Source organism: Dasypus novemcinctus, chromosome 10 (assembly GCF_030445035.2).
Source record: "Dasypus novemcinctus isolate mDasNov1 chromosome 10, mDasNov1.1.hap2, whole genome shotgun sequence".
NCBI lineage: Eukaryota > Metazoa > Chordata > Mammalia > Cingulata > Dasypodidae > Dasypus > Dasypus novemcinctus.
In genome coordinates, this window is record NC_080682.1 from 103,157,053 (window position 1) to 103,183,239 (window position 26,187).

A 26,187-nucleotide genomic window follows, 5' to 3' on the forward strand; every position below is an offset into this window, starting at 1 on the left:
TCCTGCCAAACTCTGATCATCCTGAACCCCGTGGAAACCGGGAAGGAAGATGAGCAAAAGGTGAGGCAGATGCTGGCTTTCTCAGCACCTCTGCCACTCTTCCCAGCTTTGGGCAGAGGCAGGAAAAAGGGACACTTGTCTCTCAGCTTAGCCCCAGGGACAAGCAGGTGCACTCAAGGTTCCCTGACCCCCAACTCCAGCCACAGGCACCTGAGGCTGTAGAGAGCGGCCCTGGGCAATGCTCAGCAGCCCTGAGCCACACCTCCCTCTGAGCCCCCACCTCTCACCGAGCCCCACTTCCTCTCTCACCCTCACAGCGCCTCCTGCCCTCCAGGCTGCAGGGCCTGTCGTCCGCTCCGGCTGCGGCCCTAGGCGTGCCACCGGGAAACGCTTCATCCTGCGCCCCGGCTGGCCAGCAGGGCGGATGCGGCGGGCAGGCGGGTCCTCCGCCAAGCGTGGCCGCACCGAGCCCCGCCCCAGCCTGGACAGCTGCAGCCCGCGGGGCTGCCCGGCTTTCTCCTTGGGCTATTCCGGGGCTGGCCCTGCTCCAGCGGTGCCCCAGCTGCAGCGGGTCACTGGCCCCAGGCCCCTGTCCACACGCAGCCACCGGAGCCGAGCCCGCGAGGGGCGCCCGGGCGAGGACAGACGAGCAGCGGGGGCCAAGGCCTCATGCTCCAAGAACTCCCTGCCAGCTCCAAAGCTGTCGTGCTGGAGGTCCCGGCCTGTGGCTCTGAGGTTCCAGGAGCCCTGGAGACTCACATTCTGAGGAGATCAGAGCCTCTCTTAGAAAGTCCCGCTCTTCTAAGGGCCTGTGCTTCTCACGTTCTGTGAAAGCAAGAGGCCCGCGATTCTAAGGTTCCCTGAGTCTAGCTGCTCTATGCACGGCTCCATGCTTGCAGCACCCAGATTTCCACGCCCCCTCAGCGCCTGCTGCTCTGTGGGCTGAGTCTCCGTGAAGACGAGGCAGGGTGGGAGGCCCCGGCGAGCCCTGGCACGTGCGCAGAGCCGGGAAATAAGTGAGATGAGACTCCCGAGTGCTTAGCACAGAGCCTGGCACCCTGAGCTGCTCAGAAAACAGCAGCGCTTTGCCGCCCTCACCCCCAGCAGGCCCTCGGGGAGGTGGGTGCCTTGGCAGTGCCAGTGCAGACCGGCTGGGTGGGGGGGGGGTTAACCCTTTCCTGGCCGCACGAATGCCAAGGAGCTGCAGCCCCTTGCGCTCACCCCAACCCCACCTCACCTGCCGCCTCTTCTCCCCCTCTTCCCTGGTGGTCTGCAGTCCTTCCTTTTGGGAGACAGGTCTGCAAAGAGGGGGAGCCGGGCTCTAGAATCGGGGAGGTCCCCCCCACTGCTGAGCCTCCGTCTCCTCATCTGTGCAGTGACAGGGTGGGGCCTTCCGCTGACGGCCCGCGGCCCCGGGTTCAGGCGGCGTGCCTGCTGTGGACAGGCCTGGCAGGAAGGGGGGACCAATGAAGGCCCGGGGCCCAGGGATGGGGGAGGCAGAAGGGGGTATGGAAATAGGCAAGGGGACCCCAGTGTGGCCCTAGACACGGCCCGCTGCTGCTCCCCATTCCCCCACAGAGCCCCAGATGCTAGAGGAGAATTCGATCAAGCCCATTCCTTTGCCCCTGGCAGGAACGTACCTCCCAGAGAACTGGTCCCTTCCCAGGAGCCCCTCAGCCCGGCTGCTTCTGGAAGAGCCACTTCCAGATGGGGCGCCTGGGCCTCCCCTGAACACCCCTGAACATGCTGCTGCATTCCAGCCTCCGCCCCTTGGCTCATACCATTCCCCACACCTGGGGTGCCTGCCCCCTGCTCTCTGCCAATTAAATCTCACACAACCTTAAAGGCAAGGGAAGGCAATGGCCATCTGTGAGCACCTTCCCTGGGCCAGGCCCACCCTGTCTATTAGCTCATTTAATTCTCATCCTATTAGCAGCCCAATTTTTCGGCTGGTAAAAAGGAGGCCCCAGGGCCTAGAAAAGGCAGAACAGGGGTCCAAGCCTGGCGCCTCCCGGCTCCCCAGCCCGTGCCTCTTGCAGGGTCCCAGGAGAACCCAGGGCCTCCCGCTCAGCTCCCTCTCTGGTTTTGGGGCCACAGTAGAGCAGCTCCTCCCACACCAGCAGCCCCGCAAGCTCCAGAAGGCAGAGACAGTGGTCCCCTTTTCCCTGGCCGCCCCAAGCCGGAGGCAGCTCAGAGCCAAGCCACACTTCCCAATTGATCGGCAGGCGCTCGATCGGGCGAAGGCTCTCGTGGTGGCACTGAGAGATGTGGCATTCTCGTTTCTAAGCACCCGTCGCTATGGAAGCCAGGTGCTGCCAGCCCGAAGCCTAGCAACAAGACGCAGGGCAGAGGGCACTGCTGGGGACTTCTGAGGCAGCCGGCAAGCGCACGGGAGGCTGGACCACATCCATTCTCAGGCCGGAGAGCCGGGCTGCGCCCCCAGGGGGCCATGCAAGAGGAGGAAGAGGCCGAGAGGTCAGGGCCAGGCGGGTGAGGACCAGAGGGCCAGAGAGCCCGAGATAAATACCCAGAGCCGGGCAGGGGGAGCCCGAGGCCAGGGGGAAGGCAGAGACCTGCTCAGAGAGAGGGCAGGGTGCGGAGGGAGAAGATGAGAGCTGGTGGGTCACAGAGACCGCCCTAGAGACACCCGGCAGGAGGGACAGGCTCTGGGGGAGGATAAGGGTGTGTCCGGAGAGGGAGAGAACCACAGGGGCCTTGGCAGAGATGCATGCAGGACAGGGGGCGACAAGTCAGAGGCAATACAGAGGCAGGTGTTACCATAAAGGCCGAGAGGTGCGGCCGGGGAAGTGTGGACAGGGCGGCCAAGCGGGCGGCGGCCCCACAGCCAAGGAAGTCCTGCGCGCACCCCCATCGTGTGGCATGGCCATCTACCACCCCCCCACTCCCACCCCGCCTCTCCCCAAGGACACGGAATCATCTGGCCGCAGAAAAGGACCAGGGGTCACGAGCTCCGCGGCTCTCTTATCCCAAAGGAGGCAGGTCTTGCCCCAAATCAGACAACAAAGCAGGGGCTGAAACAGCAAGAAACTGGGCCTCAGGGCTCCCGGTCCAGGGCTCCTTCCCCACCTCTAGCCGGGCCAGTCCTTGGTCTCCCACAGAGTCACCGACAGTGCAGTGAGACAGGCTTGTGCCCTGAGCAGCGCGAACGAGAAGGTGGTGGAGCCTGATGGGGACCCCTTCACGGGGCAGAGCTTCAGCCCTGGAACCAGTCCTCCCCCTCTCCCTCTGCCTCCCCCCTCCCTCCACCACAGGCCCTGTGTCTGGGCCCCGGGGACCCGAGGACGAAGCCGACAGCACCCAGTGGGGAGAGGAACCCAGCACTCCATCCGGGGGCTGTGACTCGGACACAGGCCCTGGAGAAGCCAATGCACCTGCCTCCTGGTGGCCAAGGCGTGGCAGGCACTGACAGCTCACTTTTCTGCCTCGTGAGCTGGTGCAGATAAGACGCCGAGGCCCCATGGAGGAAAGGCTTGCTCGAACCACCACCAGCCTGCAGGGGGCCTGAGCCAGGACTCAAACCCAGAGCTCCTGAGGCCGGTGCAGGATGGAGGGGCTGACAGGGGCCACTCCACGGGGTGGGAAGCAGCCCCTCCAGGAAGGGGCTGACATAGGCCTCCTTAGGGGCCCCTCCCAGAGAGAGGGGGTGGGGCGGCCCTGAGGGAGGCTCTCCAGCTCTGCTCTGGCCACCACCCCGGCCAGCGCCTGTCGCAGCCCCTGCCTGTGTCAGGAGGCTGTCAGCACCTGGCTAGACGGGAGAGAACTCGGCTAGGTGGCTCTCTCCCTCCCTTTCTCTGAAGGTGCTAATTGTTAACACTGTCAGAGGCTCCTGACAGCCTGCTCGGGAGCTCACCGTGCCCTCACCCATGCCCCTCTCCGCCCACGCCTGCCTCGAGCCTTCTCTCAAGCCTCCTCCGGTAAGAACAAGATGGAAAATAACTAAGCACCTACTAGGTGCCCCTGGCAGAGTGAAGCACTTTACAGTCATTACCCCGTTAAATTATCCTGCCCGGGTCAAAGGTCTCTGAGGACAGCCAGCTCCCCCCAGCATCAGGCCCCATCTCCCCTTACCTCCACCCCCCCTTGTTAGCTCTCACAGCAGCACCCCAGGATCCCACCTGGGGGTAGGGGTGGGGCTCGAGGCAGAGCGCCAGTAGCAGCAGGTGCACGTGGGTGCCTGGGAACTGGGAGATGGACTCTGTATCTGCAGTGCCAGTGACGGGGGGCGGTGGAGGAAGCAGGGGGGCGGGAAGTGGGGGAGGCCAGGGCTGCAGCCACCAGCCTCACCCGCCCATACACACACACCCCACACAGCCCGGGAAGATCGACCCGCGGCACCACACTCCCCTGGGCCCCGGTTCCTGGAAGACAGCGCTGCCAGGGTGATCGATCGACTGCCTCCCAGCCTCCCCTTCCCTCTGCCTAAAGGCTGCCTCCTCCATGCAGCCCCCAGCTGGCTAGTGTCACCGCCAGGGTGAGACTCTGGGGACAGCTGGGGACCCTCATCAGCCCAGCACTCTGCACTTTTCGGAAACCTGGTTGGTGCAAGGGGTGATACGGTAGCTTATGGGTGTGCATACACAGGTGTGCACCTGCACACATGCATGTGTGCTCAAATGTGTGCATAAGCGGGTCAGTAGAGCAGAGGAGCTGGGAAGGCAAGATGTGAAGCATACTGACCTTCAGATCCCAGCTCCACCATTTCACGGACATGTGACCCTAGGCAAGTCACTTCTTCTCTGAGCCTAATGCCCTTATTTGCACGGCTCTGGCACAATGCTTGGCATGCTAGGGATTTCTGATACCCAAAGCCTTTTTATTTCTGCTACTGTGAGTGTGTGTGCATGTGCACATGTGCACACACAGGTGCCTTTGGGAGGCTCAGGGGAGATTTCAGCCCCCCCCCCTGCCCTGGCAAGGGGCTGCAGGCTGCTCCCTGACCCTTGACCAGAGTAGGGGCTGCAGCTGCACTCTCAGTCCAGCCTCAGAGGAGGAAGTCCCGCTGCAGCCCTGCGGCCCCGAGCACTCCCAACCACCTGTGCAGGGCACCGCTGTGGGGGAGGATGGATGGCTTGGAGGCCACCAGGCAGGACTGGTGATTAGGAGGCTAACAGCCCAGCATCCGGAGAGGAGCGGGGAGAGGCTGAGCTGCAGGGCCATCCATCACGGCTGGCAGGCCCAGCAGCGCTGCCCAGCGGGATGGGGGAGAGGTGAGGCAAGCAGGGGGGCGGGGGAGGCGCGGGCACGCCGAGGGCCGGGCAGCTAGGCCAGGCAGCCGCCGGGCCCTTGCCCGGAATGAGTCGCTCTCACCTTAGGACAACGGGGCTAAAAGTCTCTCTGCCCAGTCACCGCAGACCCAATACCAGGTCTCTGGGCCGGGAAGAGCCCTGGGGAGAGGATGGGGGCTCCGACAGGTGCCCACCTTGGCCAAAGATCCCTGAGGGTGGGAGGAAGGGGATGGGGAAGAGAGTCTGGGCTGGTAGCCTGAGGACCGCCCTTTGAAGTGGTTTCTGGCCCTCCCCTGCTAGTCTTAGCCAAGCCCCTGACCTCCCAGGTCCTTCCTTGGTTGTCCCACCCCCAGTACCCCCACACCCAGCCGCCCACCTGACCGGGCAGGAAGGGCTGTAGGTCAGCCCTGGCCTGCGCAAATTTTATTCAAATCGAGGACAAAGTCACCCACGAGCCCTCCCCATCTTTGGGAAGTTGTGGTTTTCTGGAAAAATCCTGGCCAGCAAGTCTGAGGCAAGAGGTGCTGGTAGGACCCCTAGCAGAGCCCGGTCTCAGTTCTGTCTCTAATGACCTCATTGAGCTTGAACAAGCCATGTTCCCTCTCTGCCTCAGTTTCCCCATCTCTAAAATGAACTCGCTCATTGAAAAAATTATTAAGTCACAACAACAAACATCTTCAGGGGCTACTCATTCCCCGAGGGGCGAAACACAAACACCACACGGCACCCACTGTCTCCAGCCCTTCCCCGGCCTTGACTGCCCCTCCGTTCTCTGTTCACACCCTGTAACTAGGCCGCTCTGAACTCCTGTCTCTCCCTCACCCCTCCTGTCTCACCTGCAGACCTGTGCTGCCTCCCCTGCCTCTCCACCTCCTTTCCACCGAAAAATGTGCCTTCTCCCTCGTCAAGGCCAGAAGACTCTCCTCACTCGTCAAAGGCCTGGCGACCTGGTGCCGCCTCCGCAAAGCCTTTTGCATAGTGCCTGGTGGCGTGAAGCCACACCCTCCCGAGGAACTCCCCGTGCTCATCGGCCTGGGGCAGGGCGTGTCTGTCGTGTGCCCCCCCCACCAACTCCCTCTGAGCTCCCCTGGGCTGGCGGAACGGGCAGCCCAGGCCTTGAGCAGGGATAGGGCTCAGAAAAAGTGAAGGAAGGAAGGAGAGAGGAAAGCAAAGAGAGGGAAGGAAGAGGGAGCGAAGAGGGAATAAAAAGGAGGAAGGAAAGAAAGGAGGACTCAATTGTCCCCAATGTCCCTTGGGATCTAACAACCCGAATGAACTCCTGCCCCTGGAATGCCACTCGCCTGCGATGCAGGTTCCTGCTCCGCCCCCCACCTCGGCCTCCCCTGCTCCCCCTGGCCCCAGCTTCTGTTGCACACACCCGTACAAAGGCCTGGAAGCCAAGGGGTCCCTGGCCTCCGCCATGCCCCTGCCCGGAGGCCAAGGGCACCACGCAGTTGTCATAGCGATGCTGCGAGGCCGTCATCACTAATCCGTCCCCTGAGCCCTGGGAAGCCAAGGAGGTGCGAGGAGAGCTGGTCAGAGCTGGCCAGCGCAGCCCCTGGGGCCCGGACCTGGGGCAGGGGTGGCGGCAGACCTTAAACCCCATCGCTGGGGTCCAGCTGGGCCGCCCTCGGCCTCCCAGCGCCCTGCAAGGAGGAGGGACACAGGAGTCCTCCCTCGGTTTGTCCTGTGCACCCACGTGTGTCCAGCTCGATCCAGCTGCAGAGGCAGGGGTCAGTGAAGTTCATGATGGGGCTCCCCTGCCGCTGGGAGGGGGGCATCCAGGCCCTAATCTCCCGGAGAGGGCAGGGGATGGGGAACCCCCGACATCAAGCCACAGGGGCTGCGTGGCGGGGAGGGGGCGGGAGGAGCCGGCCTGTACCTTTACGCTGTGCCCCTTCCCGGCAGGCGCGCGCCAGGCACCTCTAAGAAGTGGCTGCTTTAACCCTCCCAGGAAACCTGCAGGTCAGAAATCTTACTCCACTTTCCTGGCGTCCCGGTGTTCTCTCTGCCCAAATCCTCCCAGCCGGTTCTCATGGCCCCTCCCCTGCACTCCCAGTGGTGGCAGGAGGGTTCTGGTCTCTCCTGCAGGCTCCTCCTCCCACTTGGCACCCTGGGCTCCGAGGGGACCCAGGGCAAACCCCCCCCTCCGCCCCCAGCCCCCATCCTGGGTAGGGGAAAAACACCCCCAAGCACACGGCCCGGAACTGTCCGTGGTGCTGAACCTTTTCCCTGGAAGACTCCAACAGGGCAGTCGTGTGTGCGTGTGCGTGTGCGTGTGTGTGTGTGTGTGTTGGAGCCTGGGATGTAACAGACCTAGTTCTTGCCTTTGTGGTGCTTTTGGTCTAGTGGAGTCAGTCCTGGGGTTTGCCTTACAGTAACCCACTCAATCCTCATAATATGATGAAAGGTGGATATTATTGTGCCCATTTTGCGGTGGGGGAAACCGAAGTTTGGGGTAATGCAGGAACCCGCCCAAGGTCATGGAGACAGTCACCAGTCAAAGGCAGGAGTCGAGCCTACTCCTGGCCTGTTCCGAGAGGGGTTCACAGACAGAGACCTGCCCCCAAAGAGTTTCTAATCCGTCGGCCTGGCTCAGTGCTCTACAAGCAGCGCCCCTGGAACGTGCTCCTGGAGTCACGCCTGAGTCCTCCGCTGCAGCCCCGGCTCGGCCTTGCTTCGTGGGACCTCGGTGGGGCTCGGATTGGCTTTCAGCTCCTCGCAGACACCTGGGATGCTGCTGGGCCTCCCGGCCTCTTCGCCTCCCCCACCTTGCAAGAGGCCTCCCCCCACAGGAGGGAGCGAGGTGTGTGCTCTAAAAATACCTTAATCCCTCCCTGTTCGCGCTCTAATTAAGCTGAGTGAGTCACTACTTTAAGTAATTTATTGCTAGTTACATAATTGCTTTAATATTCGGTTCTAGAACTGGGGAACAAAAGTGGCCCCCTTCTTTTCAGGGAATTATTAATCCACAGAGTGGGGTTTGTGGCCCCTGGGGGAGGCTAGGGAGAGGAGCGGTGTCATCTCGGCCAGCCCCCTACTCCAGTCTGGAACAAAATATGGCCATTTGCCCCCGGGGCCACAGGGCTCACCTGTTCCCAGGTAGGGGCAGATTTGTGGGTCTGTCACCCACTCTACAGGCTCCCGGGCCACTGCTCCCAGCTGATTCCGACTTCAGACCCAGGGCCTGCCCTCCAGAGACCATGTCCTGCAGCATCCCTTGCCCTCCCTGGGCCCATGACCTCTGCCAGGCTATGGGAACCAAGGCCCAGAGAGGGTGAGCAATTCCATGGCGTCTCCCAGCATGTCAGAGGCACCCACCCTAAGTATCTGGATGAAGAACTCAAGGAAAGCCCAGCAGCTCTCCCAGCCCTGGAAGAAGTCTCCCGCCCATCTCCTGGGCCCCCAGCGCAGTAAGAGCTGTGCAGACTTGGCAGCCAGGCAGGGACTGAGGAGGGGCCGTGCAAGGAGCCAGCTGTGAGGGCACATAGTAGGTGATCACACAACAGATGTTGGCTTGACTCAGGTCCAAATAGTGGGGACTCACTAAGCCCCTCCGGTGTGCACTCGCACATGCTTGATCTCATTTGCCCTCTCCTTGCTCTCACGCAGCCCACAGAGAGCCTGGCTGCGCTCCAGGTGCACGGCGCGCTTGTTATCATTTACCCCTCACAGCAAGCCTTAACGACAGGGGCACTCTTATCACCCCCTTTTACAGCTGAGAGCTCTTGCACAAGGTCCTGCAGCTAAGAAGTGGAGGAGCCAGGGCTTGTGGCCACGGCCACACGTTCCACTGCCTCCCTGAGGCGAGGCAGGGAGGACCCAGCCCCAGGCTTTGCTTCTTGGGGACCTCACTGGGCTCAGAAGTAGGGGGGTGGGCTACGTCCCAGCAGAAAAGGCAAGTGAGCGGCGCAAACTCAGACTGGGGGCAAGGGGCAGGGGAGGGTGAACTGGGCCAGGCAGCAAGCCTGGGAGAAACAAACGAAATCAGGCAGAGAACCTGCAGGAAATTGGCTGAAAAAAATTAGGTGGCAAATGTCCAGCTGTGACACCCTCTGGGTTTAAACGCCTGCCCAGGCCCTGAGAAGCGGGGCCTCCTCGCAGCTCTTCCTGACTCACCCACCAATTGGCCTCTGCCCAGTTTCTTGGCTCTAATTGTCCACTCACACCCCCAGTCACCATCTCAGTGGGCACAGGCAAAAATCCTTCATCTCAAAACGTGGCAAAGACTGGTCAGTAAAGCGGTCAATGATGCCTGGTGGCAGGGACAGCTCCAAGGGTTGGGAGTATGGAAGGGCTCCTAGCCAGAGTCAAGGAAGCCTTCCCGGAGGAAGGGGCACCAAGACCTGAAGATAATAGGAGCTAGCCAGGTGACGGGGCGGGGGCATCGAGGAAGAGTAGTCGAGGAGAAAGGAACAGCATCTACAATCGCCCAGCGGTGAGGGATGCTGCACAGGTGCTGCGTGCCCGCTCAGTCTGCATCGGGGCTGCGTGTCTCGGAGTGCCCACCTGTGCCGCGTGCACAGGGGTGTCTGTTGGCTCCGTTTTTTTGGTTTCTGGCGAGTTTTTGAGATCTGTCCCTGTCTGTTTCTTGGGGTGTAGTGCTGGGCTGCGTGTGTGCACGGCGGGGCTCTGCACATCGGTGTGTGTGAGTTCTTCTGTGCCTGCCGAGCTTGTCCTCTGGGTTTGCCTGTGTCTGTGCCTCCCTTGGCGTCTCTATGCCTGGGTTGTGTGCGTGGGGCTCCGTGTGCTCTGCGTGTGGCCGGGACACTTTGTCCCTCAGCCCAGGCAGCTGGGGTCAGGAGGAGAAGCCGGGGGCAGGTGGCGTAGAGCTGGGAGCCATTTGCACCCAATAGCACCTAACGATTGTCAAGCACTTGGTGGGGCGGAAGGCTGCACTGAAGATGCTAATTAACGCCGATAATGAGTCAGTGGCCTGAGGCCCAGCTGAGGCTGAAAGTGGGTCCCCGCTGGCACACGGATGAGCTGGCTGGGCTGAGGTCCCTCAGCGCCCCCCAGCGCTTTGAGGGCACCTCTCTGCACTGACTCATCTCCCAGGGAGGCCCAAGACCCAGGCTCTGGACAGCCAGAGGGATTGAGGTCCAAGTGCCGGAAGGAAGGTCTTAAAAGGGAGGACCTTTTTAGACTTGGCCGAGGAGGGGTCTTAAGTTTCAACAAGAGATGTGATGGCAGTGACACGGCTTTGCTCTTGGGGACCCTGGTCTAAAAAGCGGGTGGCTTACGGGTGCTGCAGGGTGAAAGCCAGGCAGGCTGAGGCAGGGACAGGTGGCTGAGGAGGAGGGCTCGGAGCTGTCCGACTTCCCTGCATGACCCTGACGTGGACCTCCTGGCCTTCCCCACAGCCCCAGCCCTGCCTCGGGGCCACCGAGCCTCTGTCCTAGCAGCCCGGGGAGTGGTGAGGGGGCAACCCCCAGGTGTAGAACGGGAGAATCCTAAAGAAGCACCTGCTGCAAAGAGGAGGACATTGAGGCTTCTAGCGGAGGCCCGTCCCCCAGCCCCCACCTCTGGCCTCCTCTCCACGGAGTCTCCAGGCTCCACGGCAGAACAGACTTCTTAGGTTTCCGGGAGGAGCCACGCAGCAGGCAAAAGCTCTGGCTCGGACTTCAAAGGCGGCCTCTGAGGCCTGGGCGGAGGGGACATGCCCGGGGCCTGTGCTGGAAGCTTGGATCTCTACACCTGGGAGCTTGGATCTCCACGCCGAACTCCCTCCCGGCACAGGCCAGGGCTGGAGGGAGGGAGGCCTTGCAGGCCGGGCTGATCGAGCCCTGCCCTCTCGTGCCGGAGCCTGCTGTGTGACCTCGGGTAATCACTGCCCCTCTTCGGGCGGCAGTATGCTCACCTACACAGCAAGAAGACGGGCCTGGGGATCCCCGGGACTCCCCTAGTGGAGTGGACGGTGGCCACGGAGGTTCCCCGGGGAGAGGAGAAGGCGGGCGCTCCCGGCCTTACCCGGCTCCTCAACCCAGCGCTCGGGAGGCCGCCCGGCCCATGCCGAGCCTGAGCCTGCAGACAGACCCCGTCTCTCCAGCGCCTTCCCGGGCTGGCAGGGGCCCCGGCGTCCCCCGAGGGAAGCTCAGCCCCACACCACAGCCCCTTCCGCCCAAGTCCACACACCCATCGCACCCCTGCCTGCAGGTATAGGCGGGACCCAGCACAGAAAATGGTGAGTTGCTGGGCATGGACCTGCAGGGTCAGCAGAGCCATTGCATGTGGCACACACAGTCACTCACGCCCACACACTGTTCACTAGGACATGTATACACAACTCTGTATGCACAACCCCACACACAAACAACACACACGCACACAATTTACCGGGAATCGGGCGTACAAATGGACACTCACGTTCACAAATATGAAGATACAAACCCTCATCCACACACTCTCACCCTCTCACACCCGTATACACACCTGCACAGCCAGAAGCGCACATCCAGGTACACGCACACACACAAAGAAGCCAACTAACCTCACCCATCTCAAGATCAAGCCAATCATGATCCAGTAGAAACCCAACCACAACGCTACTCTAAATCCATGTCCAAATCTGAGCCCGTCCCAGAACTGTGAGAACATTTCTCAACCCCTGGTTTAACTCCTTCCAGTGTGTTTGTCCAGCCTTTCCTCAGCCTTCACTCCTCCCCATGTCATTTCATCAGGGTCCCCCGTCCTTGGGCTCAGTAGAGATGGAGAACACCCCTCATCTCTGCTCCTTGTCCCGCCCCCTCCCTGCCCGCCAGCCCTTCAAACTTAAGGAAGAGCCAGGCTGGGGTGGGTCTGTACGTGACAGCAGCCCCTGCTGGAGATGTGCGGCACTGCAGCACAGCCTAGGGTATGCAGGCGTCACTCCGGGGAGCTGGGGAGCCAGGAGAGGAAGATGAAGAAGAGGAGGGGGAAGAAGACGTGGAGGGGAGGAAGAGGAGCCAAGTGCTGGGAATACCAAGGGTGGAGCTGGGGAGCCTCGGGTCACAGAATCAATCCTCCGCAAGCATACTTCCCATCAGGTCCTGTCCCTGTTCAACCCTCGGGTGGCTCCCGGTGGGCCACGGCACAACACCTGAACTCTCAGCCTGGAATCAGGGCTCCGGGGCCTGGCTGCCCACCCAGCCCCAGCCTCATGTCCCACGGGGTCCAGTTCTTGCTTTCTGTCCCCTGAGCTAGGCCTTTGCTCAGCTGCTCCTTGGCTGAGCTCACTCCCCACTTCAGATGCCCACATCTTCCCCGGCCTGGCCTCTGCCACCTGGAAGAGTCGTCTGGAAAGAGCTTTAGAGGTAGAAGCCTGTGCTCCAGCCCTGGCTCTTCCAGTCCCTGGCTGAATGCCCCTGGGCAAGTTATTTCCTCTCTCAAAGTCTTCATCCAGAAAACAACAGCCTCGTGGGTTTGTGGAGAGGATTAAATGAGATTACGGATTTGAAAAACAATGCTCTGGAAGCTGTAAGAATCCTGCGTGAATGTCTGAGGAGTCATAATGCTGGCTGAATCCTCTTATCGCTGCCCCCCCACCCCACCCCCAACACACAACAGACTGGGGGATGCCTGAGGGCAGAGGCTGAGGCTCTCTACCTCTGGGCCCTGCAGCTCCCAGCACCCATCAGGGCTTGCCGTCTGCTGGCTCCAGGAGCAGGTGTGGATTTGGATCAAAGGGGGCAGTGCACCTTCACCCCAGACGACAACTCCCGGAATGATGAACTGCAGGCTCCGGCTGTGGCCCCGGGCTTAGCCCTGCCTCTTCTAGCCCTTTCCTCCACGGATTTCTCAGATCAGTCTCAGGCCAGACAGGGGCAGCCTAAGGAGGGGGTCACATATCTCCAGGCCCCAAGGCCCCTCCCACAGAGCATTTCAGGCCCATTTTCTCCACCACCCCCACCCCCACCTATGTCCTACAGGCTCCAGGCTCCGATCTGCCCCCTTCCAGGCCCCTGCTGAATCTAAAAGTGTAGGTGAGTGTGGGTGGTTCCTAATTGCAGCAGCTAGCCTTTATGAGCACCTGCTGCATGTCTGGCCTTAAGCTCTGCATGTCCACTGATGCCTTAAAACTGTCCTGTCAGGAACGTATTGTTATCCCTACTATGCACACGCGGTTCAGAGAAGTTAAATAACTTGCCTAAGACCACACAGCAAAGGAGTGGTGATGCTGAAATTTGGACCTACGCCTCCCCTTCTTTTTCTACTCTATGTTCAGGGCCTGCTCTGAACCAGGGCAGTCATTCAGAGTGAGAGCCCAGAAACCCCAGGGTCCACACATCCCAGCTACCACAATATTGGGAAGTCCTCCCAAATGCCTGCCTTAATGCCCTTCTGCTGCGCGGAGTCCCAGTTGTCTCTTGTTTTTCTGGGAGGGCAGCGAGAAGGGTGACTTCAGGGACTTAAGAAGTGGGTTACATCACCGGGGAGTGACCTTCCCCAAGGAGCGGGCAGCTGAACAATGGGACAGACATGTGTGAAAACATCTCCGTTACTAAATATATCGACTTCCCGAGAGGATGAGGGTACTGACAGGGAGAGCGTGGCCCCCGCCCTGGAGGCCACGGTTTTGTGGCTCAGAAAAGCTGGGGCGCTCAGGAGCAGCAGACAAGACTGTTCTAGTTGTCCCGAGGGCTGGGGCGGAGGGGGCGGGAGGCCAGCCTGGAAGGAGGCGAAGTCTCCTCCTCCCAACCCAAGCTGCCAAGTCCAAGCTGGCTGATTTGCATCTCACTTTGCATACATTTGCATGCCACTTTCTGGAAGGGGCCCCCCCGCATTCTTCAGCCACTGCCACGCTTCCATTTCCAGGGTCTCTCCCTGTTCACCGCACAGCCCATTCTCAAGCAAGGAGGGCGCCCAAGGCAGGCCCTGGCCGGGGGCCCTGGGGGAAACCAAGCTGCTGCAAATTTACACCGGTGACCTGCACAGCAAAGCCGCGGGGGACACGTCAACAGCAGAACGTGCTTCCTAGAGTCTGACCTCAATCCCCTTGCTCCTCGCCTGCCCCGTCTCGGCCCGCCCTATGCCCGCCCTTGTATTTCATGCTAGGCCCCCGTAAACAGCCGTGCCTGCACTCGTCTCACGGCCTGGCACGTGGAACAGGGTCTCTTCCTTCCACCGCGAGCCCCGAGGGCCCCTCCTTCTAAATGCCTTCCCCTGCTGTTGTGGCGATAGGAAGCCTTGGGCTGCCGTCCCTGTGGTCCTTGGCTCTGCCGGTCTCCCCACGGGGCCACCGGGTTTGCTGGGGGGCACCGAGGCTCACCAGTGAACGGCAGCTGAATGAACAGACAAACCCCCGGCCCCTCTCCTGGTCTCTTCCAGCCCCGTCAGCTGCCCTTTCTCCAGATGACTTCACTCACCCAAGGGAAGGAGAGGGACGGACAGTGGCTCTGCCGCCAGCTCCTTCTCCGGTCCCGGGAGACTTGCCCACTCATGCCCACAGCCCGCTCTCCTGAAGCCAGGGGATCCCACAGTCCCTCTGTGCTGGTAGGAAGTTCTTCCTGTTGTCTATCCTCACTCCCTTCTCTGGTCATGATTCTCTTCATCAATAGAGAATGGTCAGGCCTGCCCCCATCTCGCTCTCACTGTCTGTGGCTAGAATAAAGGCTGCTCACTTTTGCCCACTCTCTGCCCAGGGTGTGCTCAGACCACTCCTGGACCATTATGCCTGACCCCACTTAGAGAGAAAGACAGTGGCCCAAGATGGACAAAGGACATAAGGCCAGACCCTGTGCGAGCAGCAGGCGAGGCAGATGTGCAGGCAGCTGCAGCGAGGAGGCCAGCGGCTGCTAGAAGGCAGCCCAGGGGCTCTTACTGTCCTCTCCCATCGGGCTGCACTGAGCCCCAGGTGCCCTGCCCTGTGCTGGGAGTGGGGTGGGGAAGCCCCAGGAGGTGGGCCCAGGCCTTGAGACACCCCTAGGCTGGCTGGGTAAGGGACTCACACACAGGGGACATGGCAGGGCATGGCCAGGTCTGAGCCACATTCTTGATCCTGTACCATGATGTAGGGACTCAGGGGAGACACGTCAGGATGGATCATGGAGATAAAGGAAGATAGAACCAAGGAAGGCTTCCTAGAGGAGGCTCCCTATTACACAGCCCCCTAATGCTACAAGGAAGTACCCTGGCATTTGAGGCCCTATAGAATCCGGCCCCTTCTGCCCTCTCTTATGCTCTTCTGTGCCCCTTCACATTCCTTATCCCAACCTCTTTCTGTCGCCTGTGCAGCTGCTCTCTCAGCTCTACTCACCTTTATATGCTGTTCCCTCTGCCCTTCCCTGCTTGAAGAACTCCTACCCACCCTTCAAGGTCCAGTTCAAATGTCTCTTCTTCTGAAGCCCTCCTCTGGCCCCCACAATTCCTGGGCTTCCCTCAGCCCAGGGCTGCTGAACTGTGAGGCTGTAATTTCCACTTCTGCCCCTCACAGCAGACCAGCAGCTGCCTAAAAGCAAGTCTGGGCCCATGTCCTCTCTATGTCCCTTCTACCCAGCCCAGTGAGCACCAAGCAGGCATTGGGGAGCCCTTCCAAGTGAATGAATGAATGAATGAATGGAGGAACAGAACCATGCTGAGTAGATGGATTTTAGAGGCACAAGGGCAGGAGCCCGCAGAGTGCAGGCCTGGCCCGACAGCAGCACAGCCGAGAGTGAGACTCGCAGTCCATTAAGACTGGAGGAGCCGGGAGCTCTGCCCACCCCACCCCCCTGCCCCATTTGGCGAGATCCCAGCCAAGCCATCAGCGGTCCCTGGGGACAGGAGGCTGGAGTGGGAAGCAGGAAGAGTGGCTGGAGCTGCTTGGTGGGCAGGGGGAGCTGGGAGGCGCAGGGAGCGGACAAGCAATTAACCCTCACTGAGCTGACCTAGAGTCCCCAGCTCCTGCCCAGGGGGCTGCTCCCCGGAAGCCTGCCAGCCAAGGGGTCCTGGATGGGGTCTGGAGGAGAAGGAGGTTGAGGCTCGGGTCCAATGGAGGCTCAGTCCCAGCCTTGCCGCCAGAGGAGGGCGACGAAACCACTACCTCAGTTTCCCTATCTGGGAAGAAGGCAGCTCCGTGATCACTGACCCCCTGCACCTTGGCAAGAAACCAAACAAGGGTCTCCCTCTCCCCCTTGCCCCCACCCAGCTTGCCTGAGTCTTCTAGGAGCTGTTTCCCTCCCAACATCCTGCTTCTCTGAGGTCCCTCCACAGTAATCCCCACCCCAGACCAAGCCTAAACTGCCTTGGTGCTCCCTTCTCCACCCACTTCTATCAGGCGAACCCCAAGCCCCCAGGCTCCTCTTTTCAGAAAGCCCCCGGCCTCCTTGGCCCCTTGACCCAGCCCAGCCTGGACCCCATTGCCCTCCACAATGGCCCGGCCTCCCCCTGGCCTCCAGTTCAACCTTGACAGTGTCCTGGAAGCAGCTTCCCAAAACCCAAACCTGATCACGTCCCTCCCTTGCGTAAAACCTCGCAGGGCTCTCCAGGGCCCTCAGGATAAAGCCCAAGGGGCCTGGAGTTCCAGCCCTGCAAGACGAGGCACCTGCGGGGTCTCCAGCCTCTCCCCACCGCTCCCTTCCACGCAGCCCCCTCGCTGTTCCAGGCACATGCCCGAGCCTTTGCTTATGCTGGCCACCCCCCCACCTGTTACCTTGAGCTTGATCCTTACTGCTTGCTTATTCTCCAGCGATTTTATGTCTTAGGAAGCCGCAGAGGGCAGAGTACTTATTGCCTATTTATTTTCTGCATCTCCCCGTCGGGTGTGGAATGAATCGTCCTGCGCTCGTGGGGATGATCACACATTTAGCCACCCCCTGCCTACCTCAGTGGGCCACAATGTCCCAGCCACCAGGGGAGGAAACAGCCACCCACACGCACACAGACGAGCACACACATATAGACACACACACACCAGCCACACAAGCAACAGTACACACTCATGCAATTGCACACTAGCCCCATGATCACACAGCCACATCGGACCACTTGTGCTGACACACAGAGACAGCAATAGTCACACTCTAACAAACATACACACAAACACACATGCACACAAAATGAATTAATAGCATGCATAGTGAGACACTCCAGCACATGCAGTAACACGCACGCCAACACACAAATGCAAACTAACACACACACACTCAGATGCATGCAGATAAACTCTCACAGCCACACAGGGCTGCTCGCACATCCCGACAGGCTGCTGCACATCCACCCATCCAGGACCTCTATTCTACATGTGTCCCCACACACTGCACACGTGTACACACACGCCCCCTCACACAGCCTGGCACAGTCCTGCACCTCCACTGACTTGGAGAGACACACACATCAGCTGCCTGCCATCTCGGCAGCCCTCAGACAGGGGAGGGGCCCCTCCACGTAGCTCTCTCCACTGCCTGCACCTGCACCCACCCCTGCCCACGGCTGCACACGAAGCTGGAGCCCGGGGGTCTCATTCCAACCAGATGTGACTCTACCCCATCCTCGAACAGACGCTTTGGGGTAAAGTTGCATGAAGTGGCAGCCTTGAACCTGATTCCACAGGGGGTGGGGGGTGGTTTCATGGGAGAAGTTCAGAAACCCTTTCCTGCTGCAGGCCATTCTTCTTACTCACTCAGAATTCATTCTCTCTCTCACACACACACACACGCGCACACACGGTGGTCCTGTCCTGCACATTGTCCCTCTCCAGGGTCCTGAACCAGTCTATCTTGGACTTCAGAGCGCCTTGGAACTCCTCGCAGACCTCTCCCACTCCCAGCCCATGAAGAGATGGCTCAGGGTCATCACCCCCAGCCAGCAGCCCCCTCTCGTTGACCCCAGCCCCACTGTCCCCCAAGTCGATGCCAGGTATTCCCACTCTGCCCAGAGACCCCCCACCAGGCGGCAGTCTGGAACCCGGCGCCCTGGACAAGGATCCGTCCTTCCACGTGGCTCGGCTCCACATCAATCCCAGCTCCTACGAGAGGCTCCAAGGACCCCCTCCGTGGCGCCTCTCGCGACTGCCCACCCGGACCCCAGCCCCTCGGTAGGACTCACGGCTCAGCCGGTCGCGCTGCCGGGTACTGCTGGCTCCTGCAGAGGATGGAGTGGCCGCACGCCTGCCCCATCGCTCCTCATCGTCCGCCTTCCCAGCCGCTCTAGGGAGGTGCCTCGCCCTGCCCGCCCTGCCTGGGGTCCTGGACAGGGCGCCTGGCCCGCCAGGCACAGGGAACAAAAACAGCGGCCTGTCCCCCACTCAGCCCGGAGTCAACACCCCAATCCAGCTCTGCTGCCCCAGCTGCTCCCGTGCTCCTGCTGCCACTGCCTCCGCGGCTCGGCTCTGGAGGAGGCTGGAGCAGTTCTGCTAATGCAGAAGGGGAAGGGAGGAGGGAGGAGGAGAGAGAGCTCAGAGAGAGAGGGAGGGAGGGGCAGAGGGACACTGATGGGGAGAGAGGACCAGGAAGACTCACAGAGAGAGAAAGAGATGGAGACGGACAGAGACAGGGTGGGGGAGAGAAGCACTGACATGGAGGAAAAGAGAAGGATCAGAGCTTAAGAAAGATCAAGGTGGAAATACAATACAAAGAGATCAGAGAGGCAGAGTGGAAAACACACACTAAGAAGAACAAAGACAGAAAAAAGCAGGAAAAAAAAACACCCCAAAAAACACAGAAACAGAAATTGAGAGAGGGTGGGAGAGGCCAACGGAGGAGCCCAGAGAGAGGAGAATGAGGGGTTTGCGATCCCTGTGGGCTGTGAGCCAAAGGGGCAGGTGGACAAGACCCACCTGCTGCCCCTCAAAAAGGCTTTGAGGTGGGGAGCCAGAGGAGCTCAGCGGCGGGGCGCCCGCTTCACAGGCACGAGGTCCGGCTTCTAGCCCTGGTGCCTCCTAAAAAAATAAACAGGCTTTGAGGGCAGGGGGTCACACTTGTGCCCTTGACAAGTCTGGGCAGGGCTAGCTGACACCTCCGCTGGGCTCCCTCCCTGGGTCTGTATCATGTCCTAGGATATTTCCCCAGCAGACTTAGGCATGCAGGGGACCCCGGGGGCTTCTTGCTGATGGCCGTTGGACTTTAGTATTGTGACAAAGCCCACCTCTTGGCTTAGACACTGTGGGAGACGGTGTTTGAACATGGACTTCCACCAGGACTTGTGGGCACCCAGGCCACAGGGCTTTCATTGTCCACAGGCTCTGGGCAGAGGGAGGGTCTGCTATGCCTCTGCCCTGTCCCAGAGAGGACTCCTCAGGACGAAGCCTTCTTAACCCCAGGAGATGGGGCATTTTAGGCGGTGGCACAGGTGGGGAGTTAGCTCAGCAGAGCTCCTGTTGTGCAAAGGGGAAAAAGCCTCACACCCCGAGACAGGAGATGCACATTGGAATCCTGGCTCTGCCACTGCTTTGCCCATTCATTCATTCATTCATTCACTCATGGCCAGCCCCATGGCATGGGGCTCAGACTGCCCCTGCCTCAGAGGGGGACCCCCGGGCAGACTTGCAGTCTATGACAGTGTGGAGCCCAGAGGGGGCCCCTGACCCAGCAGGGGTGGGGAGGTGGGTGGTGTTGGTGCGCAGTTCCAGAAGAGAGGCTCTCAGCTAAATCTTTAAAGGCAGGGAGGGCGCCCCCGAAGAAGGGGTGTATTCCACGCTAGAGGAGCTACCTATAACCCTATGAGGCGAGGAGAGACGGGGCCCCGTGCTCCCGGGACCCTGCCTCAAGCAGCTGTGGGGGAACAGCCCCAGCCCCCACAGCAAGCTCCAGGCAGAGGAACCCACAAGACAAGTGGGAACCTGGCTGAAGGGCACGTGGGGGGCGGGTGGAGCAGGCCTGTCCACGCTCAGGATTGCCAAAAGCGGTCGTCTGGCGGCTGGGGAAGTATCAGGAGAGAAATGGGAAGGAGACTTTGCTTCCCGCTGTGGCCCCAGAGGAAAGAATTTTAGATCCCTGAAAGAATTTTAGATCCCTGAAAGTCTAGGCAAACTGTTTTCTCATTCAAAAGTAACGAGGCCCAGGCCGGTCCTAAACCAGCTTAGCCAGCGCAGAACTCACGTCTCGCCTCTCAGCCTGCCCCACTCCTGGGACGCGGCTGCTCCAGCCCTGCCGGCCGGGAAGGCATTCTCCGGGCTCTGGAAGCCAAGGCCCTGTCTCAGTGTTTCACGCCTCCCCTTCCTCCCTGAGAACCTACGCGTGGGCCCGAGGGCCCGGCCCCCACCCCAGCACGGACACGGAGGGCACAGGGGTACAGGTGCACGCAGGTATGAGGAGGCCTCGCCTGGCCCTGAGCCCCCTTCCTGCCCTCCCATTCAGGAAATGATGGTGGTGGCCTCATCCTCAGAAGCCTCCTGGGAATACACTCAAGACCCTCGGGTGTGGCGAACGGTCACCTGCCATTCCACTGCCACACCAGCTGCAGGGATGAGACTGCAGGATCCAGCTCGGCGGGGTACTCCAGGTCTTAGCGCCAGGCAGTTGGGAGTTCAAATCCCAGCTCTGCCCTATGCCCCGGGCCAAGTTATTCTATTTCACCTCTCTGAACCTCAGACGGGGGGTCGCAGATTCCACTCTCCAAGGTCTGAGGGGGATGCCTGCCAGCCTCCTGGTCAATAGCCTCCGCTGAAGAGATGGGGCCGATGGGGCTGAGAGGGTAGCAGCCCCTGATTTTAGGCTAGGGGCTCCCGTGGGGCGGTGGCGGCACGGGGAGGTGCGGGGAGAAGAGAGCGGGGGACAGTTCAGACCTGGCCCTCCCTCCTCCTGCCGTCCCCAGGCGGGAGCCCGCGGGCCGGCGATCCCGGCGAGGCCCCGCCCCGCCAGCCCCGCCCCCGGCCCGCCCCCCGGGCGCGGCCCGAGCGGCCGAGCCTCCCTGCGGGGTGGGGGTCCCGCTCGGCCGCCCGCAGCCCCGCAGCAGCACCGGTTTGGGAGCTGGGTGGGGAGGCTGGCTGCTCCTGGCTCCCCCCACCGCCACGCCGGGACCGGAGGCGCCGCAGGTCCCAGGTGCCTTCTGGTGGCCACAGGGGAGCCCTTTTCTCAGCAGCCCCCTCCCACCCTCTGGACGGCCCTGCCTCTGCCTCCGCCTCCCTCACCGGCTGATCCTCTCTTCGCCCCTAGTGTAGATGCTTCTCACAGAAGGGGCCCCCTTCTCCACCCCATCCGCACCGACCCCGATCCCCGCCACCCCGAGTGCCCCCCGCGGCCCGGCCCTCTCGCTGGAGCCCCCATTGTCCCGAACCGGCTGCCTCCTGAACATCTGGGGTGCGGCGGGGTCCCACGGGCCCCTCACACCACCATCCCACACACCTCGCAGACCTTCCTGTCTCTGTCAAAGGCATCAAATTTCTAATTCCCAGGCTGGAGACTCGGAATCCCTTTGCCTGCACCGTCCCCTCCTGTTTCGTGGAAACTGTCACAGTTCTCTCATCTGTTCCTTCTTTCACAGCGCCCCCTCCACTCCCCACGCCCCTGCTTCCTTCCCTCTCCCCTGGCCAATCCCCCGGCTCACCCCCCTCTATCCCACCTCCACCTGTGCGCCTGGAGTCAGCCTTCTGATACACCTATCTGGTCAAGCAACTCCTCACCACCTGAGCCTGGCTGGCCAGGACCTTCAGGGCGAGTGCTTTCAGGATGGGCCTGGCCGACCTCTCCGGCCTCTGCTCCAGCTGTGGCAGGGGCTGGGCCCTCAGCACACGCCGGTCTTTTCTCCTCGGTTTCCTTCAGGCTGTTTCCCCTCCCCGGCTGACTTCCTTCTCTTCTTCCTTTACTCTGACCATCCAATCTACCCATCCTTCCTGGGCTGGTTCATCACACACGCCCTGCCCTCACCCACACCTGAGGGCCCCGTGCAAGAGGGTCCCTGGGTTTCTGGCAAAGGGCTGAGCGGCCTTTGGCTGCCTCTCCCTGCCACACACCTGCGTCATGTCCTACCACCTCCGCCCCCCCAGGTTCGCCTACATCTTCTAATGGCTCATGCGTTCCTTGGGCGCAGGCCAAAATCCTATTCACCTCTACCCCAGCCCGCAGCCTGTGGGCAGCTCAGCAGGTCCAAGGGAGAATTGTCGGTGGAGGAAAGTCAGAAGAGGATTCGGTGTGTGTGGAAAGGAAGCGTGCACATCGGAACGCTGACAAGAGGCTGCAGGTGGATGAGGGGACACAGGTGGCAATGCTGGGCCTGCCTGACCGGCTCTCTGGGCAGGCTGAGTGAGGTCGTAGAGTGTGAAACAGCCCTTGGCTCTCCCGGGAAAGCCTTGGTAATTGGCGGAACAAGGATTTCACGGAGGGCTGGCCTGAACATCCCTGGGTGAATCCCTCTGGCTGGGAGCCAGGACTGGTCCACATCTGGCTCTTGGGAACAGGAGCCCAGGGGAGGGGGAAGGAGGCACTCAGGGAGCCACTGCCTGGCGCTTCTCCCCCTCTTCTGCCAGAAAGCTGCCACCTGTGGCTCCAAGGACGACGGTGGGGGAGGGGACGCTCCGTGTCCCTGGAAGGGCCTGGCGTAGTTCCTGCGTTCCCGCTCCAGGCACAGCCTGTCACACCACGTGTGCCAAGACCTTTGCTGAGAACGGAGTGGGGGGCAGTCGCAGCCTCCAGGGCAGCTCGAGGGTGGGGGCGGCCTCTTCACATGGCAGGAAGGTGGCTTTGGGGACCCAGAACCCAGAGTTGAAGGGGCCAGTGTCTGCTTCAGACTCCAGCATCCGTTAGAGCTGTTCTATGAGGCAAGGGGTGACCTACAAGTGAGCTCCCCGTTTCTGGAGGACAGAATTTCCAGGGACCGGAGGGGTGGCGTCAGGCCAGACATTCAGAAGTGCCTTTGCCTAAGGCTGGGATCGCAGCCAGGATAGGGATCTGGAAGCCTAAGATGCTAGAGTCAAGAAGGTCCTATTTCGACAGATGGGGAAACCGAGGCCAGAGATGTCCCCCAGGTCACAAAGTGAGTGAAGAGCAGGACTGGGCCTGGGACCAGGACTCCTGGCCACGGCCCCACCAGACTCCTCCTTTCCCCTCATAATCTTCCACTTCTTTTTTCCTCACTCACCTCCAGCTAGGACAGGGACTCAGGAGGGAAAGCTGCAGGCCTTGACAGGATACAGGTTTAGATGCTGGGGAAGGGTCCCCAGGAATGTGGGCTTTCAGAAGGGAGGGGTCAGGGCACGCGTCCCGGACCCAGCTCCCTCCCCTCCCCCCCAACCCCCTTCCAGGGTACTGGAATTCTCATGTGGGGGCCCTGGCCTCCCACTCAGCCCTGATCTAGTGTCTTCCCCTTAATTCCCCACGTCTGGGGTGGGGGTGGGGGGGCGGAGGGGGTGTGACTCAGTGGGATAAAGGCAGCTGCTATATTTGAATTATTACGTAAGACAGGAGGGAGGCAGCTGCAGCGTGACTCCATCGGGTGGGGAGACAAGTTGCGGTGGGCCCGGCAGGCAGGGTCTGCCCCCCCTCCCCCTCCGCATCCCTAAGCTTCGTCCCAAGCAGAGGACAAGACTCTGAAGGAGCTGTGGACCGGAAGCTGGTTTCTGCACTGCTGGGTTGCCAGGAAGGTCTTCCCTGGGTCTAACCAGGCCAGGAAGGCGCTGCTCCCTCTGCATCTTACTAGAAAAAGCAGCACCTGGAATTGGTGTCTAGAAACTCCAAGGCCAGACCCAGATGAAGCCCCAGAGCTACGAACTCGCTGCCGCAATGAAGGGAGAACGGATAAGTTAGCCACCTAGAGAAGGGCACCTGGTGAGGAGGGCACTGGGCACGAAGCCCGGGCCGCCTGCACCATTCCAGGAGGGCCTTTTGTTCCTGTCCCAGCTGTACCACGTCTTGGTCACCTGACATTGGCAAGCCCATGCCTCAGTTTATCTACAAAATGGGAACACAAGTGTATCTGCCTCATGGGACTTGTTGTAAGGATTAAATGAGATGATGCGTGCAAAGCCTTCAGCACAGTGGGTGTTGAGAGCTCTATAATAAGATTATCGGCGTCGTTAGCGTTTGCGTCACCCTTGTTATTGCCGACACGAAGGGCTGGCTAGAGACCTCCCGGGTGGTTGGACCCAAGATTAAACTGAGTCCTCTGCCCGAGCGAGCGCTGACCTGGGTAGAAGGTGGGAGACCGGAGGAGAAGGCCCGGTGTGAGGCAGGAGCTTGGGCAGGGACCCCCGGCTCTGGAGCTCCTTTGGAGGCCTGACGACCTGTGGCGCCAGACGCCGGGGTGTGAGCAGCGCTGGTCAGGGCGGGGCGTCCCCGGGGTGGCCTGGGCAGGAGGCGGACGTCGCAGCCCATGCCAGACACCAGGCACACGGCCCACCTCCTCAAGCCTCCTGGCCGCTCCCGTGGGGGATCCCCGGGGCAGAAAGCCTTTGCCCATTCTGGTCAGTGTTGCCATGACGCTGGTCTCCATGGCGCCAGGCACACAGTCCTCCCTCGTCCCCAAGAGGAGACTGGAGGTGACAGGAGCCTCGGGCCCTCTCAGCCTGCGCCCCTGCCTCCATCAGTCTCTGAGGTCCCTGTCCTGGGACACCCTCAGGAGGCAGGGCAGGGAGGACACTTTCCACCTAGCAGGGTCGTGGGTGACAGAGAAGACTGAGTGGCTTAGGTGGAGGGAGAGACAGGAGAGCAGAGGAGTGGCACTAGGGGGTGAGGGGAGGGGAGGAAGGGCTGGGGAGACAGACAGGGGAGGGGGAAGAGTGAGGACACAATAGTCACAGGAGCAGCGCCTGCTGAGTGGGAGAGCTGCCGCCCAAGCCCCAACTCCGGTCTTGGGGCTCTGTGGGTGGGTGGCGGTGGGAGGAGAGCGGAGGAGCAAGGCGCAGGAGGGGCAAGAGCAATTTTCCTAGAGAGCCGTATGTGTGGGGGTGTCGGTCCACGTGCTGTGCACACGTGCATGTGTGTGTGTGCATGCGCGCGGCACGCATTTGCAGATCTGGGAGGTGTGCAGGTGCCACGTGTGTGCAGGGCATGGATGTGTGTGTGTGGCATGCGTGTGCCTGTGCCACTGTGTCTCCAGGGTGATAAATAACAGCAGTCAGAGCTGTAACCAGGGCAGAGAGTGTGGAAATTTCCACGCGCTGGAAGTGGCGTGGGAGAGGGGGCGCGAGGGCCGAGCCAGCCTCCAGCCGAGTGCCGTGACCTGGGTGCACACTCGGCCCGAGTGTGCACAGTAGAGCAGGCCAGAGGAGAATCCAGAAGAGCCCAAAGGAGGTGCAGGGGTCACACCGGGGAGCGGGAGGGGTTCCAGGCCTGCTGTTCCTTGTGTCTGAGCGACAGGAGGCACTTCCCGGAGCAGGGTCTGGGACACACAGGTCACAGAGGTGGCCGAGAGCTGGTGGAGAAGCCCCGAGGAGCCCATTTGACTGGGGTGTGGTTGTATCTCAGAGCAGGGGGTGCAGGCAAAGACCCCAACACCTGAGGCCTGGCCTCGAGGAGCCGCGTGGGCACCCAGCTCCACGCTCGACAGGCCGGCCACTGCCTGGTCAGGTCCCCTGGCCTTTTACTCACCCCACTCCCTCTCTCCCTTTCCTTCTCAACTCCACCCACGGAAACCAGGCGCGCGCCCTCCCAGGCTCACCTCCCGCACGGAGACTTTCCCGCTCAGAAGCCCCCACCAGAAGGGCTCCCTCTCTCCCTGATACCACTTACCATCTGCTCCCACTCAGTGCTCAGGAAAGCGCTGCACACAGTAGGTGTTCAATAAATGCTTATACTGAATGAAAATACAGTGGGCCTAGAAAGGGTTCCGATGCCATGATGTCTCCCAGACGCACCTGGGAGGGACGGGGATTAGCAAAGCATAGTGCTAGACGTTTCACCCTTGTTAGCTCATTCGATCCCGGCGGCCCGCTAGCGGGGAGGTACTGTTCGTATCTCCACAGTACAGATGAGAACATGGAGCACTGGAGACTAAGTAACTCACCCGGAGCTGCCGAGCCTGCCAACCCGGACGGCGTCTCCCCAGCACGCTGCACCGGGCTCTTCCGAGACAGCCAGCTGTGGACGGGCGCTCGAGGGCCCCCAAAGCAGGG

The 26,187-nt window shown here is 61.1% G+C and overlaps 1 protein-coding gene and 1 long non-coding RNA gene across 4 annotated transcripts in view; one reads left to right on the top strand and one right to left on the bottom strand.

Moving 5' to 3' along the window:
- PDE2A (phosphodiesterase 2A) overlaps positions 1 to 18,719 on the bottom strand; it is an 86,004-nt gene extending 67,285 nt beyond the window's left edge. Inside the window, exon 1 of one of the 3 annotated variants that reach the window (XM_058305897.2) lies at positions 18,249 to 18,719. In XM_058305897.2, the coding sequence (XP_058161880.1) occupies positions 18,249 to 18,319 (71 nt within the window). In that variant the 5' untranslated portion in view covers positions 18,320 to 18,719. Of the gene's footprint in view, positions 1 to 16,854; positions 17,372 to 18,248 lie in introns of those variants that run through there. The other 2 variants (XM_071218246.1, XM_071218247.1) reach the window with 2 other exon arrangements.
- On the top strand, positions 3,806 to 8,040 carry LOC131280086 (uncharacterized). Its single transcript, XR_009187669.2, has 3 exons — positions 3,806 to 3,935; positions 7,155 to 7,211; positions 7,714 to 8,040. It is a non-coding gene; the product is annotated as an uncharacterized lncRNA (long non-coding RNA).
- Positions 18,720 to 26,187: the final 7,468 nt, after the last annotated feature.